The following is a 15,566-nucleotide window of genomic DNA, read 5'->3' as shown; positions in this document are numbered from 1 at the left end:
AATCACCTGATTTAACACCTTAAAACAGAAGTATTGAGGGGAAAGAAACTTGAAATTATCCGATAAAAATCAAAGAATGCTGGAGAGTGCTAATTATTGGCAAGATTTTTTTAAAGGGGCTGCAGATGGTGATACTCATTTTCAATAAATTATCAAGTAGTTAGAATTTTCATTTTGGAAACTGTTTGGGATATTTATTTATAAGTAATAAAACATTATTGATTTCAAGTTTAAAACATATATATATATATATGTGTGTGTGTGGTTTTATATATATTTTACATTGTGTCTGTGTATGCATTATCTTATCTCTAAAGAAGAAAATCTGGGGAAAAAAAATCACAAGTACAGCAAGTAATGCTACTATATGACTGCATCATCTAATAAAGGAGTTAGTGAGAATGAAGAAATGGCCCCTTGAAAATCAAAAAGTAATCCTCAAGCAGACTAAAGATAGTGGAGGCAGATAATTGAGTAACTAAACTAGCTTGGGGAGGATAAATCCCCTGTTTTGGGTAGACTGTATCTGGGAATACAAGAATTTAGGGAAGAGATACTGGAGAGACTATTATATACGTCCAGATATTCGTAAAGGGAACACTGCTGGAGAACTGGGGGAGAGCTAATGTGATTCCTATATTTCAACAGCATGTCAGAACAAGTCAACTGGCCAATTAGCTTCATAGCAAAGATAGTAGAGGCTTTGTTCATGTAGTAGAGGAGCATCTAAACATTAAAATATTTATCGAGCCAACATAGATTTCATAAGGTCATGCATTCTTGGCCAACCGTGGGGAATTCTAAGTAACGGTGGATATTACAGTAGACATTAACATAAACATTGTTGATAGTTGATAGTCAAATCTTCCTTGCATTACAAACTTAACATTTGACTCAAACACATTACTGATGTTTTGATTGTTTCTAAGGAATAAAATATTAGAATATGATGAGAGAAATTTGTTTGGAAAACGGGTGGTATTCTCGAATATAATCTTTTTAGACCCGATTGTGACTGCTTGCTACACATTTGCGCACACACACACAATTTCTTTATATATTCCACTTTATTTGCTGGAACGATAAAATTAATTTTTAATGCAGCTCCTTGAATGAAGCTGGCAAACATTTGCTAATCTATTCATTTAAATTACTTTGAATGAATAGTAAGTCTGTTATGTTGGTGTGTGTGTGTGTAATATATACATAGTATTTGTATATATTAATCTCAAGCAACCTAACTTTAAAAAAAAAATGATATTGTGTGCCAACATTTAACCTTAAGTTTACTTTGAAATCTTCAACATTTTACAGTTTACTCCATGGTGACACCATCTCCAGCTATGGGCCCAGCCCAGAATCCTGTCTCTGTTTTACCTCCAGTGATGACATCACAACCATATCCCATTCAACCTCAGACATCTGTCCCGTACACATTTGCCAACACAGATGCACAGTATACTACTCAGCAATTCAGGCAGCCTCTTCCAACACCATATACTGCTGGACTGCCAACAGAGCTCTCTCAGAACCAAGTAGTTTCAGGAATCATGAATCCAGGATCTCCGAACACCTTTCAAATGCCACAGCCTATGCCAGGACCTTGTTATACACCACAGCCTTTGCATCAAACTGGAACAAATTTGCAGCAGGTAAGAGCATAAACGAAATGAACTGTTTGCATTGCATCAGTTATTGTTCTAATTAAAACTTTGTTTTTCTGAATTGCTAAATATCTACTGCCTCTTGCATCTATTCTTGCCTTGGTACTGCCTCTTGCATCGATTCTTGGCTCTCTTTAAAAGAAGTAAGGTTGTATACTGTTTATTATTTAAATCTTTTGTGTCATTTAATAATGGATTAAAAAAAAATCAGTATTCGATGAGATTTGAAATGCCTATGCCACCATTTTGGTTTTCAGTTCAGTAGTTTAGAGTTTTGAATGGATTACCTTGGACATGTGTTAACACAATTTTAAGTCCCAAATTCCCATAATTAGAGATATCAGGCAATATTGCGGAATCAAAGTCGTCGTCTTCGGCGATCACTTGCTAACGAGTATGATTGGCCACCTAAGAAACTTTGTTTTACTGGTCATAGGTTAATGGCTGATTAACCTGATTCTAGAACCGCATCTTCGACTGCACACTTGTCAGGTGTTTCTGGGAGATGGGATCAGTCTGTAGACTCTTGATTACTGATGTTCCTTTCTCTGTCTGCTATTCCGGGTCTCCTCTTGCTGTCAGGTGTCCTTTAAGTCAGGATGTTCCGCTAAATAGGTCTCCTTTGAGCAAGGGTCTCCCAGGCGTTGACGTCTATGTTGCATTTCTTAACGTATACCTTCAGGGTGTCTTGAAGAGCTTTCTTTGTCCTCCTTTTGTTCGGAAGCTTTCCTTGAGCTGTGCAAAGAAGATTTGCTTTGGCAGTCAGGACTCTGACATTGTAAGCACATGGCCAGCCCAGCGAGTTGGTTCCAGATAATCATTGCCTCGATGCTGGTGCTCTTGGCCCCTTCAAGGACACTGATGTTACAGTTGTCCTCCCAGCTGATAGGAAGAGTTGGTAGGACGACCACCTTGTACACTCATCTTGATGTCAGCGCGGATGTTGCGGTCGTCAAAGACACTCGTTCAGCATCTGAAGGAGGTGCTCGCGGATTGGGTACGGACTTTCTCTCGGACTGATCTATTCCCTGCAAGATACTATTCACGACGCCTTATGCTGCTCTTGCTTATGTCATATTTACTTTGTTTTGTTGGATCTCTGTGTCAATATCAGCCTTAGAGAAGTGGTTCTCCAGGTATAGTAAATGTTCCATGTTTGGTAGGGCTTTGCTGTTGATCTTGATGGAGGGCAAGACCAGATCTTGCCCTGGGGTGGGTTGCTAAAGGACTTGAGTCTTCATGAGTTTGAAGCTGAGACCGATTCTCTGGTTCTTTTTTGTACGTCTGCTGTGGCTAATTGATGAATTCTCCTCTGCCTTGTGGGTTATGTATTTTGCCAGATGCAGAGAACTATCGCGTTGTCAATTAAGTCTTTGATGGTGTTATCAAACTAATCTTGTGTTTCCTGCTCTTGTAGCCAATGGTTTCTTCACAGCTTGAGATGATGGCTGTCTGCAGCTTTTTACAGTTTTCTTTTTTTAAATAAATATAGAGTACCCAATTATTTTTTTCCAATTAAGGGGCAATTTAGTGTGGCCAATCCACACTAGTCATAAAATTGGGGGGGGGGGGGGGGGGGGGGGGGGGGGATACATAGATGGGGGATTGGTTAGTGGACAGAATGCAGAGTTTGAGCATAAACAGGACTTTTCAAGTTGGCAGGCAGTGAATAGTGGAGTGCTGCAAGGATCAGTGCTGGGTCTCGGCTATTTACAATCTACATTAATAATGTAGAAGAAGAGATGGAGAGTAATGAATTAAATTTTGTTGCTGCTACCAAGCTAGGTGGGAAGGTAAGCTGTGGGGAGAACGTAGAGGATGTAGAGAGGTGAAGTGAGTGGGCAACAAGATGACCGATGGAGTATAATGTAAAGAAGTGTGAAGTTATTCGCTTGGTCATGTGAATAGAAAAGCAGAATTTTTTTTTAAAAGGTGTGAAACTTGTAAATGTTGATGTTCAACAAGACTTGGGTGTGCTTGTACAAGCAATGCAGAAAGGTAGTGTGCAGGTGCAGCAAGCAATCAGGAATGCAAATTGCATGTTGGCCTTTTTTGCAAGGGAATTGGAGTACAAGAATAAAGAGGTCTTGCCGCAATTGTACAGAGTATTGGCGAGACTGCATCTGGAATGCTGCGTGTAGTTTTGGTCTTCACATTTAAGAAAGGGTATACTTGTATTCTAGGTGGTGCAGCAAAAGTTCAGAAGATTTTGTTCCTGGATAAGGGAATTATCCTATGATAGGCTAAGTAAATTGCCATTAGTTCTCTGGAGTTCAGAAGAATTAGAGGTGATGTCATTGACACCTACAAAATTCTGAAGAGGTTTGGTGGAGAGAAGCTGAGATTGTTTCCGCTGGTCGGAGAGTCTAAAGGACTGGGCACGGTCTCGGGATCAAAAGCCAATCATTTACGACTAAGATCAGGAGAACTTCACTCAAAGGGTTGTGAATCTTTGGAATTCTCTATCCCAGAAGATTGTGAATGCTCTATTGTTGAATACATTTAAGTCTGGGATAGACAGATTTTGGTATCTCAGGGAATGAAAGGATATGGGAGCAAGCAAGAAAATTGAGTTGAAACCTACGATCAGCCATGATCATATTGAATGGTGGAGCAGAATCAATGGACCATACAGCCGCCTGTTGTGTCCTTTGCATATTGGGCCAAGGCAAGTATTTGGAATTAGCTTGTCGATCCTCATTAATTGATAGAACAGGCTTGCCAGGTTAACTGACCTACTACTTCTGTTCCTGTGTTACCACTGAGCTCTGTAACTTTGTTATTTGCACTATTTTGCATTTGATAAACAAGACACCATTGTGTTTGTTTACACCAAAATTATATTTATGATTAATGTTCCCTCTCTCAATTAATTAATTCATTAATTGTGTCTTAGTCCTGCATTTTCAATGGTGCTGTAGGCATTTAAATATTTTGCTGTCGACTTGAGCGTAGAACTTGATATGCTGCTATTGCAATTCTGGAGATATGATATAGAACTGTTGGGCAGAATTATTTTCAAAAGTAGAAATTAATGAGATTTTTCACTGATTTAAAAGTATTAATTTTGAATTCTGAGATTTTCAAACTTGTTTTCAGGGTGGGATGTGAGCATTGCTGATTACACTGCACTTTTTAAACTATTCATAGTTGTCATCAAGATGATGAAATGTGAGAAATTTATTTCCAATTTGGTGGCTTGCTAGGGAATCATTTCATTTCAGAGGGTGTTAAAAGATACCATATCATTTGGGACCTGGTGTTGCATGTAGCTCATTCTTAATGGTAGATTCCTTTTCCTGAACCATTTTGAAGTTTACAAGAGAACAACTTTTGTGGTAATTTCTTTTCTAGTGCTAATCCATAAATTAACAAGATTTCAATTTCCCAGTTTCGCACGGTGGGATCAGAGCTCTAATATTCTGGGTTGTTCAAAATCCTAACCATTGCATTTTGAACATTAATACTGGATCTCCGTGACTAGTTTCTTTTCACATTATTTCCGAGAACCATTCATATAAAAACCGTTTGGGATAAATTGATTGCTGATGGAAGGGAGTATTATTAAGTATCTTGTTGGTTGTCCATAGGTCCAACCTGTAAACTCCACACCAATGCCAGTGTCTATGTCCAGCTCAGAGTTTCAATTCCAGGCCACAGGTACTAGTAACCCAATGCCACCACCTTCTCATCCACAAAAGAGACGTTTTACTGAAGAAAGAGCAGCAAATTCGCCAGAAGGACTTCTTGGATACCGGGTAGGTATACTCATAATGTGTGTGTTTGGAAAAAGCCACTGATGTATTGCACCAAATAATTAATTGCATTTAGGATCTGGTAGGTGATGATCAAAAAGGAGAGAGCATACTGACTGACATGATGGTCAGTGCATGATCCAACTGGACAATCCCCTTTTCTTGGAGGTGGTAAGAACTGCCATCACAAGGCACACATAGTAAAGAAGATTCAGTTTTATGTAACCAATGTAAATATTACACTAAAAAGATATCAAAAGAATAAGCAAGGCTAAAAGCAAAAGTTAATTGCATACTTTTAAAAAGAAAATGGTGTAATATTGGATTTTGGTGAACAGTGATGGTTGCTGCTTGTTGTGCAACGTATCTGACTGCTCGGATAAATGGCATGGGATTTCCAGTTTATAGAATAATATACCAAATATATTTAAATCTGTTACTTCATTAAACAATGAATCTAAAAGAATAGTTGAGTTTAAATTAGTGCTTTTCTTCTGTCTTTAACAAATTAGATGGTGACAATGGCCCAGTTGAAAATGTGGGTGTTGAGCAACTGAGCAGTATTGTTATAGATAAAGAAAATGTTCTGAAAAAGGGTGGCAACGCTGCAGGTAGAGAAGCCGCCAGGCCTGGATGGGATGCATCCCAGATTGCTGATGGAAGGGAGCTTTTTGCGGAGCCATTGACTGAACTTTTCCAGGCCTCCCTGAACACAAGATTAGTCCCAGGCAAATGGAGGATTGCAAATGTGATACTGTTGTTTAAGAAATAGGCAAAGGATAACCCAGGAAACTACAGACCAGTCAGCTTGACATCAGTAATGGGAAAACAGATGGGGACGATAATACGTGGTGAGATAAATATACACTTGGAGAAAAATAAGTTAATACTGGACAGTCAACATGGCTTTGTCAAGGGCAGAACGTGTCTAACAAATTTAATTGAGTTCTTTAATGAGGTGACACAGGCAATGGATGCGGATAGTGCCGTGGATGTTGTATATTTGAATTTCAGAAATCATTTGATATGGTGCCACATGGTAGGTTGGTTAGCAAATTAAAAATATTTGGACTTGATGGGGCCTTGACAGCATGGATTAGAAGTTGGCTAAGAGATTGGAAGCAGAGGGTAGGTATAGGTGGGCGTTTCTCAGACTGGAGCCGAGTTGAAAGTGGTGTTCCCCAGGGCTCCATGTTGGGACCCTTGCTTTTTCTGATTTATATAAATGAATAAAGGTGGGCGTTGAGGGCAAAATCTCTAAATTTGCAGATGATATTAAGCTAGAGTGAATTGTGAGGATGACGCTGAACGACTTCAGAGGGAAGTTAACAATTTGGCCAAATGGGCAGACACCTGGCAGATGAACTTCAATGCAGCAAAATGTGAGATAATGCATTTTGGTAGAAGAAACATGGGGAGACAATATAGGTTCAATGGTACAACTTTTGAGGGGAGTACAGGAGCAGAGGGACCTCTGGGTTCAAGTGCATAATTCTCTGAAGGTGGCCAAGCAAATTGAAACAGTTGTTAAGAAGGCTTATAGGATTCTTGGGTTTATAAATAAGAGGCATAGAGTATAAAAGCAAGAAGTGATGCTACACCTCTACAAATCATTGGTCAGACCACATTTGGAGTATTGTGATCAGTTCTGGGCGTCTTATTTAAGGAAGGATGTTAAAGCCCTAGAGAGAGTGCAGAGGAGAATTACTGGAATGATACCAGGAATGGGGAATTTTAGATACAAGGAAAGATTGAGAAATTGGGTTTTTTCTCTTTGGAGCAGAGAAGATTAAGAGGTGACCTTAATGAGGTGTTCAAAATTATAAACAATTTTGACAGGATAGTAAAGAAGGATATTCTGTTTCCACTAGTTGGTAAGTCAGTGACTAAGGGTTACAATTTCAAGATGGTCAGCAACAGAGCTAGGTGTGAGATGAGGAAAAACTTCTTTAATCAGAGTTGTTGGGATTTGGAATACGCTGCCTGGGAGAGTGGTGGAGGTGGATCCCATCGACTTCAAAAGAGTTGGATTCCATAGATTTCAAAAGAGTTGGATACATATTTGAAAGTGATTAATTTAGAGGCCTATTGAGATAGAGCTGGCGAATTGGACTAGCTGGGTAACTTTTGGGAGCTGGTGCGGACACGATGGGCTGAATGGCCTCCTGTGCTGTAAATAACATAAAAGCAAACTTATTACTCCAATATACTCCTAGTCAAGCAGTGCCTCTGTTTTAAATTTCTGTTTGTTGTTTTCAAATTGAATTTAAATATTTACATTCTACGTCAATAGCTTAGAAAAGGGGACTATGTAATATATCCACATTTGCTGCTGGTACAATAAACAATAGGGAAAGTAAGCTGTGAGGTGGATATAAAATGGCTGCAAAAGGACATGGTGAAATGAGTGTGCAAGAACATGGCAAATAGGATATAGTGTTGAGAAGTGTGAAGTCATTTACTTTGGTTGGAAAAAAATAGAAAAATAGATTTTGTTTTTAATGTTGGTATTAGAGGGACCTGATTGCTTGGACATGAATCAATGTGAACACTGATACAACAAGAAATAATGGTAACTGTATAGGAATATGAGAGCAAAGACATTTTACTGTTATATAGGGTCTTGTTGAGACCTTATCTGGAATGTTGCTTTGACAAAGAGTCATCCAGACACAAAACGTTAGTTCATTTTTCTCTCCACAGATGCTGTCAGACCTGCTGAGATTGTCCAGTATTTTCTGTTTTTGTGTCTGGAATACTATGTATAGTTTTGTTGTCGTGACAAAGAAAATATGTTCTTGCCTTGGGTGTGCAACAAAAGTTCACTGGGTTAATTCCTGGGATGTGAAAATTGTCCAGTGAGAAGTTGAGTTGTCCAGTAGTCCTACCGTCTGGAGTTTAGAAAAATTAGAGATGATCGCATTGAAACATAAAATACTTAAGGGGCTTGACAGGGTGAGTTCTGGGAGAATGTTTCCTCTGGCTGGAGAGTCTAGGACAAGGAGGTCACAGACTCAGGAAAAGAGGTCAACCATTTAGGATGGAGATGGGAGAAATTTATTCACCAAAAGGATTGTGAATCTTTGGAATTCTCTAAAGAATATCTGTAGATGCTCAGTTTTTTTAGCAGTTCAGGACAAAGATTGACAGGTTTTTGGATACTGAGGAAATGAGGGATTTGGGATTGTACAAGGTGAGGTAGCAAATTACCATACAATTTTAGCGAATGACGTAGCAGGCTTGAAAGGCTATATGACCCATGCTTGTAACTATTTCTTATGTCATCTCTCCACGGCCTTGTTCTTCTCTATCTCTAATCTCCAGCCATACAGATTTTGAACATATCTGTGCTCCTCTAATTCTGGCCTCGTCAGCATCCCCAATGTTAATTGTTCCACCGTCATCAGCCATGCCTTTAGCTAACAAGGCCCTGTGCTTTGTAATTCCCTAATCACCTCTCCCTCTTTTCTCTTTTAAGACACCTTTTTAAAAACTCTCTTTGACCAAAGCTAATGTCTCCTTATGTGGCTTTGAGAATGCTACTGCAAAGCACGTTGGGATGTTTTACTAGGTTAACGGCCTTGTATAAATATGAATGAAGTAATTATTGTTAGGATCTGTCTTTTAAATGCCAATTTTTAAAAACAAAACTCATCTAATTAGATCTATTCAATCATTTTAATTTCTCAGTCATTGTGTAAGTATGACTTTTGTGGGATCAGCATTAATATGCGTGATTTTGCTGTTTTGGCAAATTTTTTGTACATTATTTTAATATGCACTAAGTAACTGTTTTATCCACATTTGTGAATGCATTGGAGGATTGAGAAGGTAAGGCAGCTTTTTAATGTGCTGCATTTACTGGTAGAAACCTCCCATATTAAAATAATGCCAGAAGTGTGTTCCAAGCTACAGTGCATCATTGTTGCTGACACACATCACTGCTGCATACACTGTTTCATAAGAACGTTAAACACAGATTAGAAAAGTCACCATCAAATCCATTCTTTTCAAAGATCATGAACTTTAACAATTTTGGATACCACATTTAATTTAAGAGGTCCTGTTCCTCAGAGATAAATTGAGTGAATGTTGGAATGTCTATCTGTTTTTTCAGGCTTTGTTTCAGTTGTGCTTTCTCTTTAATTGCTCTGTTTTAATAACCTTTGCTCTAGAGTCGCCAGGTATCTTTCTGATACCACCACGAGGTTCAAGGCAAAGTGCTGATCAATAACTCAATACACCAGTTAGTAAGTTTCAAATCAATACACATTTATTATACACACAGCCAATCACTACTCATGAATAATCTCTACTTACTAAACTATCGCTGCTGCTAAAAGCCTATACTTAGCTTCGAATGGCCCACCAGGTCAGAGGAACAATGGCCTTTGTCCGGTTCTGATTCTGCTGGCTTCAAACTGGTACGGAATAGTAGCTAGGAGCGTCTATCTCGTAGCGTGCGTTGACTTGAGACTTACTTGGTTGATGCAGCTGCTAGGCAGGTCTCTCCTCGCTGAGAGCCACGGTCAAGAGTTCTTTGAGAGCTGCCAAGAGAGCGAACTGAACTTGGGGACGCTATCTTATAGGTCCCAGGGATTTTGCGCCCTTTTGGGCGGACCCCGGACTTGGTCCCAATTAATTGGACCATGTCCTAATCTTTCTAATCGATTTCTCCAATATAGGAGGTGTTCCCTGATCGTTGGGCGGGCCCTATGTGTCTGTTGGCCTGCCTTTATCCTAGCTCCCGCTGGCGCCGGGGAGTCTGTCTTGGTCCCGATTGATTCAATGTTTTTGATTTTTTTCTGGGGAGTGCTCATTAGTATGTAGATAGCTATTGGTTTCAGTTCTGTCTGGGTTCTGCAAATCTTAATACACAGGAAACCTATGACCTGCTTGTGTTCCCTGCAGCTGGCCAATTTTCCCTGCACTCTTTGCGGGCACCCATTTTGGAATCGGGACGTGGCCACCCCAGGTGGCTACACTCCCTCCTTGTGATCCTTAACGCGAAGCACGAAGGATCACATTACTGCGATGTCTTCATTCCCTGACCCAGCGGGCCCTCATGATTAGGCTCTACTCTGACCCTAACTATGCAATACATTTTTAACTAACAAGTTTACATACACATCATCAAAACTCTATGGGGGCGCTATGTCATTAAGGACATGCATTACAAAACAAAAAATCTGTAACCTCTAACTATCCTCAATAAACTACTCTCACTTAAATCATTCAAGAACATACTAACTTCCTAACTGTACAAATAGCAGCATTCAAATTTTTCTCTGGTTTGGCAGTCAAACCCAGAGTTTTACAATCCTTTATTCACCGAACGAACGCATTTCTTGATTCACAAATGAAGACGCACAAACAAAAACAAAAGTTCTTTATTACATATCAAGGGGTTCGGCGGCCTGGTGGAAACCGAAAATAGGGGATCTTATTCTGTATACCGGGATGCGAGAGCGGTAGGCTCTCCTTCGCCATTTCTTCATGCGAATAGTCTGCACGATGCTGCAGAGTATTGCCAATGCTAGAAGTGCTTCGACAACATACGAAAGGGAATACCATGTGATAAACTTATCACACCATGTCAGGGTACTGTTGGTTGTTACTGGGCTCTATGTACTGTGGGGGAGTGAATCATTGACGGCCTGTGGGGTGGGGGTGAGGGGGTTCGCATCTGCGCGCAGCCAAATGCATAGTGTCCATATAAGAAAAATGGAGGTCATCTTCTCTTCTCTCTCTTCTCGTCTTCCAAGAGCTTCTGGGATTCTGTGAATACAAGCATAACATCTGTTATTATCTTGCTTAACATTGTGTTAGTCTGTCTGTCCTTTCGTGCCAATTTCCCTTTATAATTGGTCACCATCTGTGACTCCCTCATTTTTAAAAAAACCGAATTTCTGGACAAGACACACTTAAAAATACTGAAACAGTGCGAGCCGTCTCGCAGCCTGTGCGATTTACCATCCCAATGTTTGAGGATGTAAATATCATGAGGGAAGCAACCAAAGGGTTACTGTAAAACAAAACACAAACTTTTGAAACAAAAGAGCCAAAATGAGGTGCGTATGGGCCGTGGCGGGTAAGAGTTGAATGGATTTCCCAGGTAGGGCGGGCTGTGCTCTACCCGAGATTAGCTGACCAGAGTGGGGGGGTCCTCAGATAGGGCGGGGACCAGTGCCGTTTCTCCACTGCCTGAGTAACCGGCAAGAACGGGCAAGAATGTAGTCATCGTGTGGGTTGCAGTAATGCCTCTACCGTCGAAGCGGAAGAGCAGTTACGAACTGGGTTCTGGCAAGGTCTCAGCGGTTTTGGCTGAGAAGCCTGCTGGCAAGTTCTCATAGGTTTCTGCGGACAAATTTGGCGTGGGGCTGTGGAAGGCTATTTAAATTCAAACAAAGAACATTTAACAAAGACATACAAACAAACATCCAACGAATGTCGTGCAGGTTCCATCAGAAAGGACACCTTTTCTCTCTAGCAGTTCCTTTTTAAAACATCATCTGGACACCTCAGTTATCTGTTGCGAACAGGGTCGCAAAGGGATTCGCGTGGTGGGAGTCAGACTCAATGTTATCCTCTTCTACGGCTGCCATACTCTTGTCTGTATAAGTTTTGCCAGAGCTGCGTGGTGTGACTTGGGGTTCATCTCATCGTTCCTGATGAGCCTGAATGAATTGTCGTGGTGCCATATTCGTGTGTCAAGTTCAGAGGTACTGGAGTTGAGGTCGTCATCGTTGGGCGGTGGTTCTGGGTCAGGGGCTTTAATGTATGTGATCTTGAAGGGATCACTCGAATTGTGTTCAGAGTCGCTGGGAGTGGGGCCTGTTGCAGGGGGATAGTATCGTGGTGTGCTGTGGTTGTCGTCAGTGTTTTATGCAGTCACTGTCGCAGTTGCTGAAGTCGGTAGGCGTGGAGAGGCGGAGTCGTGTGTTAGGGGGCGGAGTCGAGGTCGAGTCCGTGGACTGGCTGGGGGAGGGTAGGAATGCGTTTCCTGTGGGCGGGGCGAGGTTGTCTGCTGCGGTGAGCAGGACGTGGTGTGCGTGGTTGGACTGTGAGCCATATGCCTTGAGCTGGTTAATATGAAACCACGCAGTCTTTCCATTGGGGTATTTTATTTTGTACACGGAGGGGCTTACTTTGTCTGAAATGGAGTATGGACCTGAGTACTTAGGTGACAGGAATGTGCTGGGGTTGTAAAGGGAGAGCATAACCTGCTGCCCTACTGCAAACTCAGTCGCATGCACTGTCTTGTCGAAACAAGCCTTGCTATGTTTCTTTCTTGTGCCCAATCTAATTGCGGCTGCTAGCTGAGCCGATTTCACGTTATCTATGAGCTGTCGCACAGCGTTCTCGTGGGTGAGGGCCGTCACTTCGGGGCTGGTCAAGTCTAATCCCAATAAATATTCTGTGCCTTTCATGGGGCGTCCGGTCATGAGTGTGGGGGGGTTTATCCTGTGGACGTGGATAACATGTTTCTTAAAAACATAAGTGCAAATGGGAGAACTGAGTCCCATGTGCTGTTGTTCTGTTGTACCATCTTTCTGAGGCTGGCTTTTAGTGTCCGATTCATCCTCTCGACAATACCACTTGACTGGGGGTGGTACGCGATGTGAAATTTTTGAGTAATGCCACATATTGTCAGGACATTTTTCATAGCGCGTCCTGTAAAATGGGAGCCTTGATCGGACTCTATGCTACGGGGGAGTCCCCATCTTGTAAAGATGTGGTGGGTCAGAATTTTGGCTTTGGTCTTCGCCGTATTAGTTCGTGATGGGAATACTTCTACCCATTTTGTAAATGTGTCGATGACCACCAACACACATTTGTAACCGTTTCTGCAAGGGGGTAAGGGTCCTATAAAGTCGATCTGGAGGTTAGTCCAGGGACCATTAACGGGGCGGGTGTGGCTGAGTTGAGCTTTCTTTGCATATCTGTCCGGATTATTCTGGGCACAGATCAAGCAATTCTCAACGTAGTGGGTGATGTTTGCTTTTAAATTTGGCCACCAACAGAGCTGTCTGAGGTGGGCTACAGTGGGCTCAATTCCCTGGTGTCCATGACTGTCATGGAAGAAACAAATGAGTTGGTTCCTGTCCTGCTCAGGAACCACATAAAGGTTATCCTTAAGGATCACACCGTCATGTGTGGTTATAGTATTCCTATACTTGTCGTAAGGGGCTGGGAAGGTTCCCGTTAAAACTTCCCTGAGCTTTTCATCATGTCGCTGGGCCTGCGTTAAGTCTTGGATGTTGGTCTGTGAGACCTGCACTGCGTGTACTGGGGTGCTTTCGGGGGGGGGGGGGGGGGGGGGGGGGGGGGGTTCCAAAAATAACCATGCCTAGAACCTGCTTTAGCTAGTGCGTCAGCTTTTACATTTCCAGGTGGGGAAGAACGGTGGTGACTACGAACTTTTATAATGCCGTATTTCCTGTCCTTTGCCTGTTTTAAAATATGGCGGAGTAATGGGGCTGATGGTCGGGGTTTACCGTCTGCGGAAACACATCCTCTTGCTTCCCAAAGGGGTAGGAATTCTGTCAAGCTGTTGCAAACATACAAGCTGTCCGAGTAGATGTCTGCTGGGCTGGGGAACGAATCGGGGGTGATCTACAATATACGCTATCGCTGCCAGTTCTGCTGCCTGTGAGCCTAAGTGTCCTGGCAACTCAGTGAAATTTCCTCTAAGGCGTGTCCCTGCGCGTCCTCTACATAAATACCGCATTCTGTTATGCATTTTCCATCTAACACTGTGGAAGAGCCATCCATGTATATCTTCAGGGGGGCGCACGTGTCTGTGGTAGGGTTCCCTGGGTGAACTACCTATCTTCTTGGGAGGTGTTTTTTTGCGATGAAGGGGCCTGTGTTGTGGTGTGTTGAGATAATCTCACATTCATGAGGGGTGCCTGGGTACTGTAAATTTTCTGCAAGGAAAGTGTGTGTCTTGGTGTGTTTAACGGTGATGTCCCGTCCCTGTAAAAGAAGGGTCCAACGGGCTGCTCGGATTTGGCTGACTTTGCCATCTTTAAGTCGGCCGTCTAACAATAGCTGTGTCGGGGTGTGTTCTCTGAGGATGGTAATGGGGTTGAGTACTGTTATGTACAAAAAATACTGAACTGCCCAAGAAACTGCGAGCAGGTGCCTTTCACAGGCAGAAAATCCTTGTTCTACAGGATCTAAAACTCTTGAGGCGTATGCCACGGGTCTTAACTGTTCATGCCGTTCTGGAGGAGAACGGCTGAAAGGGTCCGGTCGGTGCTTGCCACTTCTATAGCGTAGGGGGAGAGTGGGTCTGGAACCTGTAGTGCGGGGGCTGCTATGAGTGCGCATTTTAAAGCATCCGCGGCATCTGTATGCTGCGGAAGCCATTCCCAAGGTGCTTTTTTCTTGAGAAGGTCGGATAGGGGCGCTGCTTTAGTGACAAAACCGTTGATGTGGTTTCGGCAGTAGCCAACCAGTCCTAAAATGACCGGAGGGCTGAGACGTTGTGGGGAAGGGGCAATTTGACATCGAGTCAATTCTTTTATGCTCGATCTCGCGTTTACCATGCGTGATAATTGTTCCCAAATATATCACAATGTCTTCCAAAATTTGGGCATTTTTGGGGTTAACTTTACATCCGATTTCTTTCAGGACTCCTAGGAGTTCTGCTAGCAACGAGATGTGCTCTGCTTTGTGTCTGTCTGCAGTAACAGGTCGTCTACGTACTGGACCAGACATTCGGGGTGGGAAAAGTTAGCAAATCCATTTGCCAGCTGTCTGGAAAATGGAGGGGGAGTTGTGGAATCCTTGTGGAAGGCATGTCCACGTGTACTGCTGACCTTTAAAAGTGAAGGCAAATTTATACTGGCACGCTTCAGCCAATGGAATGGACCAGAATCCGTTGCTAACGTCCAAAACTGTAAAGTATCGTGAATGGAGTCCCTGTTTGAGCATGGTCTCGGGACTTGTGGCTATAGTGGGGGCTGCTGCTGGGGTGACTTTGTTGAGTTCCCGTAATCAATGGTCAGTCACCATGATCCATCGGGTTTTCTTACTGGCCAAATCGGGGCATTATTATTGGAGGCCACTGATCTTAGTACGCCCTGTTCTAATAAGCTGTCTATTATCTTTGAGATTTCTCCCTCTGCTTCCTGGGGAA

General features: G+C 42.3%; 1 protein-coding gene and 1 non-coding gene across 2 annotated transcripts in view; both read left to right on the top strand.

Moving 5' to 3' along the window:
* Positions 1 to 15,566, top strand: part of LOC119970622 (KH homology domain-containing protein 4-like) — a 56,243-nt gene that overhangs the window by 29,847 nt on the left and 10,830 nt on the right. The window contains 2 exon segments of the mRNA XM_038805540.1: positions 1,315 to 1,652; positions 5,255 to 5,422. Coding sequence (XP_038661468.1) covers positions 1,315 to 1,652; positions 5,255 to 5,422 — 506 coding nt within the window.
* On the top strand, positions 9,236 to 9,376 carry LOC119970837. The gene has a single exon (XR_005461698.1). It is a non-coding gene; the product is annotated as a small nucleolar RNA SNORA47 (small nucleolar RNA).

The sequence above is a fragment of the Scyliorhinus canicula genome, chromosome 8 (genome assembly GCF_902713615.1).
Source record: "Scyliorhinus canicula chromosome 8, sScyCan1.1, whole genome shotgun sequence".
NCBI lineage: Eukaryota > Metazoa > Chordata > Chondrichthyes > Carcharhiniformes > Scyliorhinidae > Scyliorhinus > Scyliorhinus canicula.
The sequence above is the reverse complement of the archived record's forward strand: the minus strand, read 5'-3'. Positions and strand labels throughout refer to the sequence as shown.